This window comes from Nycticebus coucang, chromosome 7 (genome assembly GCF_027406575.1).
Source record: "Nycticebus coucang isolate mNycCou1 chromosome 7, mNycCou1.pri, whole genome shotgun sequence".
Lineage (NCBI taxonomy): Eukaryota > Metazoa > Chordata > Mammalia > Primates > Lorisidae > Nycticebus > Nycticebus coucang.
In genome coordinates, this window is record NC_069786.1 from 48,363,904 (window position 1) to 48,380,221 (window position 16,318).

Below are 16,318 nucleotides of genomic sequence, written 5' to 3' on the forward strand. Positions count from 1 at the left end.
ATCAACATCCAAAAACCCCACCAAAGGTAGTGATCTCTGGTCCCACATCTGCTGATAGGAAAGGCAATGGGCAAAGAACTACCCCAGTAAGGACAAGCCATCCTAGGCCCATTGTCATCAGTGTCATCAAGCAGATCACCGGACCACACTCTATCCTATAGGATTTTCCCAGCAGGGGTGTTAGTTCCTTGACTGGATCATGGTACAACAATGAAGGAGCCCATTTCTGTCAGCGCCCTGGCAGATGACCATCACTGGACTGGAGCCAAAGGTAACCCTTTTGGTGACAGGTAGGCCAGTAAATTTTCTCCTTGATGCTGGGGCTGCCTGCTCTGTCTTCATCACCTACTCCAGAAAACTGAGCGCTCAATCCATCTGGTCACCAGAGTCTCCAGCAGTCTTGGGTCTGGAAAACTGAGCACTCAATCCCGTTAACACAGATACAACCAGTGGCCTATTAATCAAAGAAACTGGACACCACAGCTGTGGAATGGCCTGTCTGTTTGAGGGCAATAGGAGCCATAACATTACTCTTCCCAGAAGCCACTAAATTCACTATGGGAACTTCCATTACTACTAGAACCTCCCCATGGATCTCTGAGCTCCTCCAGGGAGGGGAAAAAATATGAATTTCAGAGAGCTGCCTATTAAAGCTTCAGGCTATTGTTTTTGGTTGTTGGTGGTTGGGATTCATTGAGGGTACAAAGAATTAGGTTACACTGATTAAATTTGTTATATAAAGTCCCTTTTATAATTGTGTCCCACTCCCAAGAAATGTGCCATACAGTGATCTCCCATCCTCCTCCCTGCTCCCCTCGCCCCACTTGTTCATTTCCCTACCCCCTTGTGTTAGTTCATCTACTGTCTTCATATTAGAATTGAGTACATTAAATTATTTCTCAGAGAAAAGCTTAATAAGTAGGAGCTATAGAGAACTCAAATTAATCAACGATAACAAAAAACAAACAATCCCACATGTCACTGGGCAAGAGACATGAATTGAACCTTCTTTAAAGAAGGCAGACAAATGGCTAATAAACATATGAAAAATGCTTATCATCCCTAATCATCAGAGAAATGCAAATCAAAACTCCCTGAGATATCACCTAACCCCAGTGAGAATGGCCCCCATCACAGTCTTAAAGCTGCTGATGCTGGCATGGATGTGGAGGGAAGGGAACACTTTTACACTGCTGGTGGGACTACAAACTAATACAACTTTTCTGGAAGAATGTATGGAGAATCCTTAAAGAGCTCCAACTAGACCTCCCATTTGATCCTGTAATCCCATTACCAGGCATTTACCCAGAAGAAAAAGTATCCTTTTATCAAAAGGACATTTGCACTGGACTGTTTAATCGCAGCTCAATTTACAATCGCCAAAATGTGGAAACAGCCTAAATGCCCACCACCCCAGGAATGGATTAACAAGCTGTGGTATATGTGTACCATGGAATACTATTCAGCCACTAATACATCTTTACATCTTTTGTATTAACATGGGTGGAGTTGGAACACAGTCTTCTTTGTAAAGCATCACAAGAATGGAGAAGCAAGAATCCAATGTACTCAATTCTAATATGCAGACAGTAGATGAGCTAATACAAGGGGAGGCAGGGGAATGAATAAGTTGGGAGATGAGAGGAGGGAGGAGGGTGGGGGTCATGGCACACCTCTTGGGGGTGGGACACCATTACAAGAGGGACTTTAACAAATGTAATAAGCATAACTTAGGTCTTTATATCCTCAATGAATCCTGAAGAATAAAAAAAATTAAAAAAAAATGTTTAATTAGAAGTAGAATCAAGTTTATAGAACTTTGACATACCATGCTGCTAGCATGTAATAAAGACAAACATACTTGCACATCATCAGCACTGAGAAACACTGTCAAATTTTGTTTTACTTACAGATTGCAGGAAAGAAAAAGCTTTTATAGTATTAAATCTCTTTTTTCCTATGGCCCCCCCCAAAAAAAGCAAGAGTGGATTCAGATTTGCTTTCTGACCAGTGTTTTTAAGAGATATGGACTCTCCCTTCCTCCAGGGCCTTTCTTTCTGGATAGGCACCAGAAACCTGGGAATGAAATGAACGTGCAACCTATCAAGTGGGAATGTCTTCCTGAATTTTAAAGGCCATAAGTCTTTGCAAGTCAAGTTGAGTTTTTATGGTTTTCTCAGATCCTTCTGCCATCTGGTTTTGTTTTCCAATATTCTTGGAGGGCATAGAAGAAAGTATGACAAGACCTAGAATTTAGAAAGAGGCCAGAAGCTGTGAAACTCCTGGCTAAAAGCTAGAATGTCTAGATTGCCAGGAGTTAGAGCTAGTTTCCTGCCTGCTGGTCTTGCCACAAGGAGCTGGTACATAGAATAGACCATCATCCTTCTGCCTTGTTCTAGTCCCTCTACTTAATGTAAGAGAAGAGTGAGGGAGGTTAATACATGCCCTTTTAGAGAGTTTACAAAGACTGAATTTACTTTTTCTTCCTTTTTATGGAGGCTTTTTATGATCTTTCCTCTCCAAAACCCAGGGGTGGGGTCTTCTAGAGAGTCCCTCTTTTTGGTTGATTAAGGGAATCTGGTATTTTGTTATAGGATTATAGGTTATAGGATGCTTGATAAGCTGTAGAAGCTACAGGCACAACCTGAATGTCTTCAGAGTTGTAAGGAGAGAGAATTCTTGAAGAAAGTACTGTAAACCTGGGAGTTCCCTTATACCTATCATAGGGTTTAGGCAATAAGTGTAACATAAGACTCTCCAAGGTTAACCAGGTTGTCTGATTATTCTATTTAAAACGAAGTTTAATATGCTCTATCATAAAAAGTGTGATATGTATGTTAGTTTTACTATACTAACAATTTAAGTGGTTATTTGATATAGTATTTGAAGTATAATATTTGAATTTATGCTCTCCAGTTGTGACATTTATCTTTTTCATCTTCCTTCCCACTGTGGAAAAGATGAGATGCTTCACATTAGTCCTCTGAGATTTGTGGATGTGTTTGAACCTAAAGAGTGGTGTCTACTTAGGGCTTAGATATTTCTGACATAGGGAGGCCAGTAGACTGACAAATACTTCCCAAACCCAAAGAGATCACGTTATGGTGTGTCTGAGTTGTGGAAATTGCTGAGACATCCATTTTTCCATGGTCATTGGAGGGTATGGAAGAAGACTCCACATGAAACAATCTTGAGATGACAGGAGAACAGGAGCATTGGGGTGCAGCCTAGAGAAAGACTGGGCATTATACCACTAGAGAGTCCAAGAGAGACCTTATTTTTGGCACAGCTACCATTTCTTCATGATGGAGGGGTCCAGACTGCAGTTTTGTGTCATTCTAAGAAAACCATACACAATGTTTTTTTTTAGTGGCCACTGCATCAGCTGGGACTATTAACACCACCTGGGAGGACCAGCGCAAGGTAGGGAACCCCTCCCTAATTGTCTTAGTCTGTTGTGGTTACTATAAAAAAAAAACATAGCCCAGATGGTCTGAAATACAGACATTTATTTTCCCACAGTTCTGGAGGCCTGAGATCTGAGATTAAGGTGTCAGCATGGTTGGGTTTGGGTGAGCCTTCCACCGCCTTTGTAGACAGGCTACTCTCTATGAGCTTACTCTGCTTGTCCTCAGTGTATGCACATGGAGAGAGAAAGCTCTGGTGCTTCTTTCTCTTCTTATAAGAGAACTAATCCCATCAGGGGGCCCCACCCTCATGACCTCATCTAAACCTAATTATCTTCCAAATGTCCCACTTCCAAACATCATCACATTGGAGTTTAGGGCTTCAATATATGAATTTGGGAAGAGACAGAAATATTCAGTCCATAACACTAATACTTACAAGTAGTCTCCCAAGACCTCTGCCTCCCCATCCTTACTTCCTATCCCCAAGGAATAGGGGGAGGGAATATGTGTTTCAGAGCCTGAGTATTTTCTACTCCTCACTCCAAGCTTTCAGGAACAGAGAAACAGATATTCTACCAAAGATTTTATAGGTTGACCAGTAGTTTCATGACATCAGTAGAAGAAAATTGATCACATTCTAGTTATTCATCTTTATTTTTTCTTAAAACTCTCCTCTCATTTGTCCTAGAAAAATCTCCCTTCACTCATTCCTTAGGTCTGGCTTAAATTATTAGCTTCAGTGAGACTAATTCTACCCATTGGGGGACATTTGTAGGAGAATGTATTTGATTGTTACCATAGAGGAAGGATACTACTGGTTGTAGTGGAATAGAACCAGAAAAGCCAATGTCCTACAATGTGCAGCAAAGCCCCACATAACAAAGGATTTTACCATGTTCTCCATGATTCCTGAATGTTCTACTGAATACTCATGTGACTGAGAAACATTGTTTGTAAACACCTAAGCCTAGAAATTGCCTAAAGTGAGTATGTGTGTGGTGGGGGGCATAATTTGAATACACTTCAGTATTTTCCAATAATGCCACTGCTATGCAAATCAAAAAGTCAGGAGCTTATTTTGTCTGAAAATAAAAATTCCTGAGAATGTTTGTCATTTCAGAAAATCACATCTCAAATGGCCATACCACTATGGCAGCTGAGTGGCTAGTGAAACCTATCTGCCTATATTTGTAGCTGTTGCAATCATGGAGATTCCATTTTAGGTGCAGGTATCTAACTATGTCATCATGTGCCATATGGCTGAGAAGTCACATGTGCAAATACATGTTATATTATTGTACATAACCTTCCTTCTATTTCTTCTCTATATTTTGAGTTGCTTGGCTTAGCAAATAAAAATACAGCAAGCCCAGTTAGATTTGAATTTCAGATAAACAATCAATTTTTCAGTGGAAGTGCGTCCTAAGTAGCGGTCTTCTATTTTATCTGGCAACTCTATAGTATATTTAGGGAATAGAATTGTTTGACATGTGTAGGGGAACAATAATTTAATTCATAGATGTTCAAGGGATGTTATACAATATTTATCATAAAGAATCAGTGGGCCTAGGTAGAATTTAAAACCACTGAGATAGTGCAAGACAGATGCAGCAAAGGAGGAACTACCTATTGCCCTCAAACATGTTCTTGGAAAGAGTCTCCTACTATCCCCATCCCTACTCTCCAAATGGTTAAACAAATATTCTCCTTATTAAAAAAACTATCTTCCTTAGGAAGAATTAGGCTCTAAGAAATAGATTACTTTTCTTTTTCTTGTTATAACTTTGTTTTGTTAAACAAATTCAGATTTGTCAAAATCCAGATTTAATTAAAGCATATGTTCTCTGGAGAGAAAGGGATATCTTAGTCCACGTGGGTTACTATAACAAAATAGATTTAAGTTGTTTATAAACAATAGTAATTTATTTCTCACAGTTCTGAATACTGGAAAGTCTAAGCTTGCAGTTCTGGCAGATTCATTGTCTGGTGAGGGCATGTTTTCTGGGTCATAGATGGTGCCTTCTTGCTGTGTCCTCATGTGGTGGAAGGGATGAAAGGGCTTTCTGGGGTCCCTTTTATAAAGGCACAAATTCCATTCATAAGGGCTCTGGTCTCGTGACTTAATACTGTCTTAACTCCTAACATCATTGCACTGAGGATTAGGAGTTCAATATATAAATTTTGGGGTGACACAAACACACAGACCATACAGCAGGGGGTGTACAGCATGGACAACCTAAAACGCCTAGAGCGTGATAATAATTTCCAGTATTGGTGTTCATGTGTAATTTTCCTCTTCTCAGACCTAATAGTCATTTGTGTTACTTCCCAGATACTAAGATACTTTTCCCATATCTCTTGAATGAGAAGTATAGTTTTAATTTTTGCAATTTTAATATTTGATAAAAGATTGATACCAAAAGGAGTAAAATAATATCTTAAGGTAGTATGCCCTACTGAGAACAATCAGATTAAATTACAGCTTTTTGAATAGATTCAGAGAAAATGTGAAGACCACAAGCATCAGAATGCCTCCAGCTAAGCTTTGTAAGGTTCAGGATGAATCATCCAGTAATTTACAAAGGACAGAGATATTTTATGATCCAGAAAACGGCAGATGAATAAATAACTAAATAACTAAATAAATAAATAAACAAACGAAATAAAAATCATTAAGCTAAGGAAAGGCTTATCTGGTTTATTCCAATGTAATTGTAGTTACTGGAGCCAGGAAAATCTTCAGCACTTTAGTCAGAACACATAATTCCCTTGCTTAAAACTCCCCAGGGACTTTACATTGAGTTAAGAGAAAAGTTCAGAATTTTCTAGTAAGCCCTGCAAGACCTGTTTCCTCCTTGTATCTCCAGCCTCATTTCCCATGTCTTGTCCACCCAACTGGACTCTGTTCTCTCAGGTCTTCTTCCTTAGGCTCCTGCCTTACAGTCTTCAATTGTGATGCCCCCCTCTTTCTGAGACCTGCAGACCTCCCATCTTTCATGTGGAGAAATGACTACTCAGATCTCACTCTGAGTAGTCATTAAATGTCCTTCCCCAGGGAAAACTTCTCACTTCCTCAGACTGGGTTTTAGGACCCTCATTATATGCTTCCCAACATCTTATTTAGCCCATTTGACATTATTTGATTTAGTGCAGGTAATGATTTATACAGATTGGCTTAGAATCTATTAATAAGTGCAATACTTACCATTTTCAGCCCTCCCTCTTTTATAAAGAAGAGGGGGATTCTTGACATTTGTCTCCTGCATTTGGGGATATGTTTGAAGTTCACGTCCTTGATTATCTGTGGGATAAATTTCCACATATGTGCCATTGAGGCAGGGAAAGGCAAGTTGACATGATTTTTGCTAACATAGTAGCTGAAAGCTAGCTGCCTTGGTCAGCATATAGATCCTGCCAAGTAGGAAGATAAAATTCCATTCGCAGTGACTTTATAATGTGGTTGTTAAGCCCAGATAAGGTCACAAGTTGAGAGCCTACCTGCTGGAGATACAGCCCAGAGGTTGACGATGTGAGAAAAACATTGCCTTAACAGCTGTATAGCTTCAAGCATTGTGGATAAACAAAATCATAAAGCTTGTCTGTTAAATCTCAGTGGGCACATGGAAATCCGGAGTATTATCTCCTCAAGTTTCTGATTTTTACAGATAGTTGAAGCATGTCCGTAAATAATGTAAGAAGGGATGTTTTGAATAGATATTGTTGACTTTTAGAATTGATGTCCTCAAGCAAAGTTCGCTAAGAATTGTTTAGAAGGAGAATTCTTTGATTATAGATTAATAGAGTGTACATGACTGCTTGACTATAAAAGGTGGTCCCAAATAAAGCTCATTTGCTACATACTAATCTGAGATGTAGCCTGTTTCTTGTTTTCCAAAACATTACAGGAGCAAGCTTGCATCGCGGCAAAGCTGCTGTTCCCTGGCGTCGTCCTTCACCGCAACAATTATCTGTCTTGTCTTCTGGACTACAAGCTTTGTTGGGTCTGGGATCCTATCTGCTTCTTCATTGTCTACTGACTGATAAAATAGATACTTAATATATGATTTTTGACTAATACCTTTGTAATGTTAATTGTGTCATGAGATTAAATAATAACATATATTCCTTATACAGTTTAGAAATGTGGGAATCATGTTTCTCCAGTTTGCTTGGCATTATTCTAGCAAATTCAGATACTTATAAATAGATTAAGTGTATATTCACTTAATAAATGTTAATTGAGTTCTTATCCTATGAAGGCACAATGCTAGGCAAGGTGGACAGCAAACAGCAGCAATGAAGGAGACAGGCGTGATCCCTTCTCTACAGGAAATCAGAGCAAAAAGCAAAAAGAGGCTTATTGACACATTTCCTTACTTAACTGTCATGCTAATGAGTACCACAAGGTAAGGATTACTGGCTAACAGTGACAGTGATACCCTCACTTGTTTGTCTATCTACAGAAAGCTACATTTTGATGTATGTGCTCAGTTAAAATGAATTTAAAGATTATAGCTTCTGGTTTTAACAAAATCAAATGCCACAGAATTGGATATCTACAGGGGTGTGAATAAAGGGTTAGCAACCCTTTTTCCCTTTGCCTAACAACTTGGCCTTTTGTTAACTTCCCAGCTTTTCTTTAGGGTCCTGACAAAGGTAGTGTGTCAAACAGGTGGCTAGGGAAGAGAAATGCCTAAGTGAAAGGCTACCGCTAAACTAGGAGAACTCTGAAGTTCTCAGCTTTTGTCTGAACCGTTGACTTTTGGAGCCGAGTACCTCCTGGGAGAACCTGGAAGTTGTGCCTATGGAGTAGCCACCTAAGGCATTGGCTACCAGGGCAGATCCTGAAATACCGCAGGTGGAGGGTCCCATATTCTTGAATTTGAGCTGTGGCACAAGTATTTCAGAGGCCAGCCCCCAGACTGTGGCAAGGACTTCTCAAGGACTCTAGCAAAAGAGCAAAGCCAGGCTCTGCCCTCGAGCAGGCTCTGATTCCTTGTTTGTATCTGTCTGAATGAATCTGAGCCAAGTGCGGCCCCAGATAGTCCAAGAGTCTGAATATTTAGTAGAGCCTTAAGAAGACCTCCTCATAGGTATTATAATAGCTTCAAAAAGATTCCTGCAAAAAACTTGCAGTTAGAAATAAAAATAAGAATACAAACACAAGCATATAAGAAAAAAACATAAGAGTTCAACACTTCTCTGACTGCCAGGAAAAGCTCTTCATCAGGCACATTGCAAGGTTAAAGACAGTAACAATCTAATCAGATCTAATAAGGAGTCAGCCAAAAAGATTAGAATGATCATGAAGACTCTATGAAATATGAATTTATATCCACTGTTATCAATGATACATGTTTTCATATACATAGTTAGATATTGAATGGGTATGGTGCCTTGAGCTATTCAGAAATGTAAAGAGCATACGTTATGCTAACAGAGTAACCAGTGGCATGATGAAGCCACATGGTTAGCAAACATTGAAGAACTAAGCTTCTGGAATCTTATTAAAAATCATTTTTTTAACCAAAGATAGAAAATACTTTGATTTTGCCATCAACACAAAATTTTTACTAGATATTTGCCTTATTTTATTATTATTATTATTTATTTATTTATTTTTGCAGTTTTTGGCCAGGGCTGGGTTTGAATCTGACAGCTTAGGCATATGGGGCTACTCCTTTGAGTCACAGGTGCCGCCATGCCTTATCTTATTTTTAAAATTTCCACTTCTGTCTAGTTTCTGAGTATATAATACATAGTGTAGTAAAATTGTCTTACAGTATATAAATATATACAGAATATACTTTATTAAAAAAGTATATAAATAGATATAAATCTACTATAAATACATGCTGGCATTTTTTTTTGAGATAGAGTCTCACTTTGTTGCCCCTGGTAGAGTGCCAGGGCATAATAGATCACAACAATCTCAGACTCTTGGACTCAAGCTATTCTCTTGCCTCAGTCTCCTGGGTAGCTAGGAATTCAGGCACCCGACACAGTGCCTGGCTATTTTTAGAGACCAGGTCTCGCTCTGGCTCAGGCTGGTCTTGAACCTGTGAACTCAGGCACTCCATCTGCCTTGGCGTCCCAAGCGCCACCGGCTATACTGCTATTTTTTTCACTATGGAGGTGGACGAAAATATTTGGTGACTTTGAGACAGTAATTTGTAACTCCGACTAATATTGGAATCCCTTGTTGAGCTTTAAAAACTTTCAGAATGCTTCGGTTCCTTGCCAAACAGGCAATGTTAGAATTTCTGGGAGTGAAGTCCAAGGATTCATAGTTTTAAAAGCTCTACAGGTAATTCTGATGTAAAGCCATGGCTAGCAATCACTGCCAAGAGAGAGGGTAAGAGTTTCTCAATTTATGCTTAGTTCCTAGACCACCTGCAATAGGATTACCAAGGGAGGGATCTCCTGACTTTTTTTTCCTTTCCCTGTTCTGCTTAAAGGGAAGTGCCTTGCTTTTAATATACGATTTCCAGGCCAGGTACTGGACTCACTGAATCAGAATCTTGGTACTATGTAGGTACATACTCTATATTTGGTACTGTACTAAGACTTTTGCACTCATAATTTTATTTATTTATTTATTTTTATTAAATCGTAGCTGTGTACATTAATGCAATCATGGGGCACCATACACTGGTTTTATATATCATTTGACATATTTTCATCACACTGGTTAACCTAGCCTTCCTGGTATTTTCTTAGTTATTGTGTTAAGACATTTATACTCTACATTTAGTAGGTTTCACATGTACCCTTGTAAGATGCACCGTAGGTGTAATCCCACCAATCACCCTCCCTCTTCCCCTCCCCTCCCTCTAAGAATTTAAACTATAAATTCTTAGTTTATAATTGGGTTATAGGTTTCATATGAAAGCTATAAATTAGTTTCATAGTAGGGCTGAGTACATTTGATACTTTTTCTTCCATTCTTGAGATACTTTGCTAAGAAGAATATGTTCCAGCTCCATTCATGTAAATATGAAAGAGGTAAAGTCTCCATCTTTCTTTAAGGCTGCATAATATTCCATGGTGTACATATACCACAACTTATTAATCCATTTGTGAGTTGATGGGCACTTGGGCTTCTTCCATGATTTAGCAATTATGAATTGGATGGCAATAAACTTTCTGGTACAAATATCTTTGTTATGATGTGATTTTGGGTCTTTTGGATATATACCTAGTAGAGGAATTATGGAATCGAATGGCAGTTCTATTTTTAGATCTCTAAGTGTTCTCCAAATATTTTCCAAAAAGAACATATTAGTTTGCATTCCCACCAGCAGTGTAGAAGTGTTCCCTTTTCTCCACATCCGCGCCAACATCTCTGGTTTTGGGATTTTGTGATATGGGCTAATCTTACTGGAGTTAGATGATATCTCAAAGTAGTTTTGATTTGCATTTCTCTGATGATTAAGAATGATGAGCATTTTTTCATATGTCTGTAGGCCATGTGCCTGTCTTCTTCAGAGAATTTTCTCTTCAAGTCCTTTTCCCAGGCTGAGATGGGATCACTTATTCTTTTCTTGCGAATATGTTTGAGTTCTTGGTGGATTCTAGTTATTAAACCTTTGTCAGAGACATAACCTGCAAATACCTTCTCTCATTCTGAGGGCTGTCTGCTTGCTTTACTTACTGTGTTCTTGGCTGTGCAGAAGCTTTTTAATTTAATCATGTCCCAATAATGTATTGGTGTTGCTTCAATTGCCCAGGGGGTCCTCCTGATAAAATATTTGCCCAGACCAATTTATTCAAGAGTTTTCCCTGCACTTTCTTCTAGTATTTTTATAGTTTTATGTCTTAAGTTTAAATCTTTAATCCAGAGAGAGTCTATCTTAGTTAATGGTGAAAGGTGTGGGTCCAGTTTCAGTCTTCTACAGGTCGCCAGCCAGTTCATGCAGCATCATTTGTTAAATAGGGAATCTTTTCCCCACTGAATGTTTTTAATTGGCTTGTCAAAGATCAAATAACGGTAAGTAGCTGGGTTCATCTCTTGGTTCTTTATTCTGTTCCAGACATCTGCCTCTCTGTTTTTGTGCCAGTACCATGCTGTTTTGATCACTATCAATTTATAGTATAGTCTTTGAGGTCTGGTAGCATGATTCCTCCTGCTTTGTTTTTATTTCTGAGTAATGTCTTGGCTATTTGAGGTTTTTTCTGATTCCATATAAAATGAAGTATTATTTTTTTGAGATTTTTAAAGTATGACAGTGGAGCTTTAATAGGGATTGCATTAAACTTGTATATTGCTTTGGGTAGTATGGACATTTTAACAATGTTGATTCTTCCCAGCCATGAGCAGGGTATGTTTTTCCATTTGTTAACATCTTCAGCTATTTCTTTTCTTAGAGTTTCAGGGTTCTCTTTATAGAGATCTTTCACGCCCTTTGTTAGATAAACTGCCAAATATCTCATCTTCTTTGACACTACTGTGAACAGAATAGAGTCCTTAACTGTATTTTCAGCTTGACTATTGTTGGTATATATAAAGGCTACCAATTTATGAGTGTTGATTTTGTAACCTGAGACACTTCTGTATTCCTTGATCCTTTTGTAGTAGAATCCCTGGCGTTTTTCAGATATACAATCATATCATCTGTGAAGAGGGAAAGTTTGATCTCTTCTGACCCTATATGGATAGCCTTGACTGCCTTTTCTTCCCTAATTATGATGGCTAAACTTCCATTACAATGTTAAAGAGCAGTGGCGACAATGGGCAGCCTTGTCTGGTTCCTGATCTGAGTGGAGATCATTTCAATTTAACTCCATTCAATAGGATATTGGCTGTGGGTTTGCTGTAGATGGCCTCTATCAGTTTAAGAAATGTCCCTTCTATACCAATTTTCTTAAGTGTTGTAATCATGAAGGATGCTGGATATTATAAAAAACTTTTTCTGCATCTTTTGAGAGAATCATATGGTCTTTGTTTTTTAATTTGTTTATGTGCTGAATTATATTTATAGATTTACGTATATTGAACCAGGCACGTGACCCTGGAACAAAACCCACTTGATTCTGGTGTATAATTTGTTTGATGTATTGCTGGATTCTGTTTGTTAGGATCTTGTTGAATATTTTTGCATCTATATTCATTAGTGATATTGGTCTATAATTTTCTTTTCTTGTTGGGTCTTTTCCTGGTTTGTGGATCAAGGTGATGTTTCGTTCATAGAATGTGTTGAGTAGTATTCCTTCTTTTTCTATATTTTGGAAAAGGTTGAGTAATATAGGTATTAGTTCCTTTTTAAAGGTTTGGTAGAATTCTGATGTGAAGCCATCTGGTCCTGGGCTTTTCTTTTCAGGGAGATTTTGTATGGTTGATGCTATTTCAGAACTTGATATAGGCCTGTTCAACATTTCCACTTGATTCTGGCTAAGTCTTGGAAGATGACATGCTTCCAAGTATTGGTCAATTTTCTTCAGATTTTCATATTTCTGACAATAAAGTTTCTTGTAATATTCATTAAGGATTTTTTGAATTTCTGAGGAGTCTGTTGTTATTTCGACTTTGTCATTTCTGATTGATGAAATTAGAGATTTTATTCTTTTTTTCCTGGTTAGGTTAGCTAAAGGTTTATCTATTTTATTGACCTTTTCAAAAAACCAACTTTTTGATTTATTGATCTGTTGTATAATTCTTTTGTTTTCAATTTCATTTAATTGTGCTCTAATTTTGGTTATTTCTTTTCTTCTACTGGGTTTTGGGTTGGAATGTTCTTCCTTTTCCAGTTGCTTGAGATGTCCCATTAAGTTGTTAACTTCCTTTCTTTCCATTCTCTTGAGGAAGGCTTGTAGTGCTATAAATTTCCCTCTTAGGACTACTTTGTGGTATCCCAGAGGTTCTGATAATTCGTGTTTTCATTGTCATTTTGTTCCTAAATTTGGTAATTTCTTTCTTAATCTCATCTATCACCCAGCTATCATTCAGCATAAGGTTATTTAACTTCCATGTTTTTGTATGAGTATGCAGATTCCTGTTGTTACTGAGTTCAACTTTTATTCTATGGTGGTCCGAGAAGATGCAAGGAATACTTTCTATTGCTTTAAATTTACTGAGGTTAGACTTGTAACCTAAGATGCGATTGATTTTGGAGTATGTTTTGTGGGCTGATGAGTATTATGTGTATTCAGTTTTGTTGGGGTGAAATGTTCTGTTGATGTCTGCTAAATCCAAATGTTGGATGGTTAGGTTTAAATCTAAAATTTCTTTGCTCAGCTTCTTATTGGAGGATCTATCCAACACTGCCAAAGGAGTGTTGAAATCTCTGACTATTATGGAGCTGGAGGAAATCAAGTTGCTCATGTCGGTTAGAGTTTTTCTTATAAATTGAGGTGCATTCTGGTTGGGTGCATAAATATTAACAATTGAAATTTCATCATATTGAGTATTACCCTTAACAAATATGAAGTGAGCATTCTTATCTTTCCTTACTTTTGTTGGTTTAAAGCCTATTGTATCTGCAAATAGAATCGCAATACTTGCTTTTTTCTGATTTCCATTTGCTTGAAATATAGAGGACCATCCTTTCACTCTGCATCTATATTTATCTTTTAAGGTAAGATGAGATTCTTGTATGCAGCAGATATCTGGACTGAGTTTTTGTACCCAGTCAGCCAATCTGAGCCTCTTTAGAGGACAGTTTAAGCCATACACATTAATAGAGAATATTGATAAGCCTGGTAAAATTTTGAGTATCAAGGTTTTCAAAAGTCCAGTGGACATTTTTAATCCTTTTGCCACCGTGGAAATTGGAGTTTGATCAAAAGTTGTGAGCGAGTTTACTTTTGTGGTAGAGGATTGTGCTGGTCATTATGGAGGATAGGTCTGAGAATATCCTGGAGAGCTGGTTTAGTCATGGCAAATTTCTTCAACATGTGGATGTCATTAAAGTATTTATTTTCTCCATCATAAATGAAACTCAGTTTAGCTGGATACAGGATCCTGGGTTGAAAGTTATTTTGGTTTAGGAGATTAAAAGTTGATGACCACCCTTTTCTAACTTGAAAGGTTTCAGCAGAGAGATCTGCGGTCATTCTAATATTCTTCCCTTTGTAGGTTATGGTTTTATTATGTCTGACTGCTTTCAGAATTTTCTCCTTCATATTATCTATAGTGAAGTTAATTATGATGTGTCTGTGGGATGTCTTATTTGGGTTGAGTCATACTGGGGTTCTAAAACTGTCTGCTATCTGGATTTCAGAATCTCTTGGCATGTCTGGAAAGTTATCTTTTATAATTTCATGAAGAAGGGCCTCTGTGCCTTGCAAAGCCACTTCACCACCTTCAGGGATTCTTATGAGGCAAATTTTAGTTTTCTTTGAATTATCTCAGAGTTCTCTGAGAGAACGATCCATTTTTGTCCTCCATTTCTCTTCCTCTTGGAGAGTTTGGGAGTGTTTAAAAGCTTTGTCTTCCATGTCAGAAATCCTTTCTTCTGCTTGCTCCATTCTGTTACTGAGGGATTCTATTGTATTTTTCAGATCTTTCAGGGCTGCAATTTCTTGTCTCAGTGTGTCAAAATCTTTGGTGATTTTGTCTTTAAATTTGTTGAATTCTTGAGACAAGTTTTGAAATACTCCTGGAATTTCTAATCCCAACTTTTCCTCTATTCTATTAATCTTGTTTGCAATCTAAATTCTGAATTTGATTTCTGACATCTCGGCCATCTGTTTATGAATGGGATCTTCAGTTGTGTCCCCTATATCTTTCCTTGGGGTGTGTGTGTGTGTGTGTGTGTGGTGGTGGGGGGGAAGGGATTTGATCTACTCTGGTTATTCATGTTACCAGAGATTTTCTGCTGATTATTTTATACCATTTGAGCAGATAAAGAGAAGTTGGGTTGGGGGCTCCAGGAGTAGTGCTTAACCAGTCCTTTGCCCAAAAGCTGGGACTGGTGTCTGTATCTTTTCCCCTGGAGTTTTGCCAAGGACTTGTACAGTGCTATGGCCTGAGAAACTGGGGACCTGCTTGGTGTGGTGGGGTTAAGTGGTTCTGTCTTGTTTTCAGCTATTCTCTCCCTACCCTAGTGAATCAGTTACTCTGGGTTGAAGTCTCAGCTGTGGAGAAATACCAGTAATTAAGTCACCCAGCTCCCCACAGGCAACAATTGGAAAAGGAAAATCAAACCTTCCCACAACCAGACACCCAGGGTACCACTTGGATAGTCCTTGGGTTATTGGCCTAGTTCAAGAGGTCCAGATCAATTGTCTTTTTCAGCACCTGTCTCAGGTGGGAGAGTTCAAAAGGTCTCCAGTCACTAGATCACAGGGGTCTGCTGGCAACTCAAGTATGACTTGCTCTGGTACTCCCTGAGGTCAGGAGGACCCACCCAGCAAATAGATTAGTCTGGGAAGGTTGATGCCTCTTTCCCCACCTTGCACCTCTGTCCCACCCAGTCACTGATAACCCCACAGGGCTGTGACCCTATTGCCTCCAATGAGCAGATACTCCAGGGGGTTTGTACCTGCCTGAATCACAAGGAAATCTATGTTTCCTCAGCCAGGCTGCTGCCGGCACTATCCGGCAAGGGGAGGTGAGGCCTGACAACCTTGGGTTACACTCATAATTTTATTTGAAATTCTCAAATATCTTTAATGTAGACCTTTCCCCCACTTTAAACATGAGAATATTGAGGGTCAGAGAGAAAGAGGGACACTCAGGGTAAAGGTAACACAAGTGCAGGTGTGTAGAGGGCATCTGAATTTTTAACCAGCTCTAAAGATGGGTCTGAAACACAGCAGAATTTGAGAAAATTTCCTCTCCATTTGTTACCTTCATATTAAGAAATTACAAAGCAGCCACCCAGAGCTATTATGCCAAAGAAAAATTACCTTTCTTCCTTTAAACATGCACAGCAATTATTGAAGTTTATCAGTATGAAATATATTCA

The 16,318-nt window shown here is 38.5% G+C and overlaps 1 protein-coding gene across 1 annotated transcript in view; it reads left to right on the top strand.

Annotated features, from left to right (window-relative positions):
- Window positions 1-210: 210 nt before the first annotated feature.
- LOC128589704 (dehydrogenase/reductase SDR family member 7B-like) overlaps window positions 211-16,318 on the top strand; it is a 28,796-nt gene continuing 12,688 nt past the window's right edge. The window contains exon 1 of the mRNA XM_053596460.1: window positions 211-290. Within this exon, the coding sequence (XP_053452435.1) occupies window positions 211-290 (80 nt within the window). The remainder of the gene's footprint in view (window positions 291-16,318) is intronic.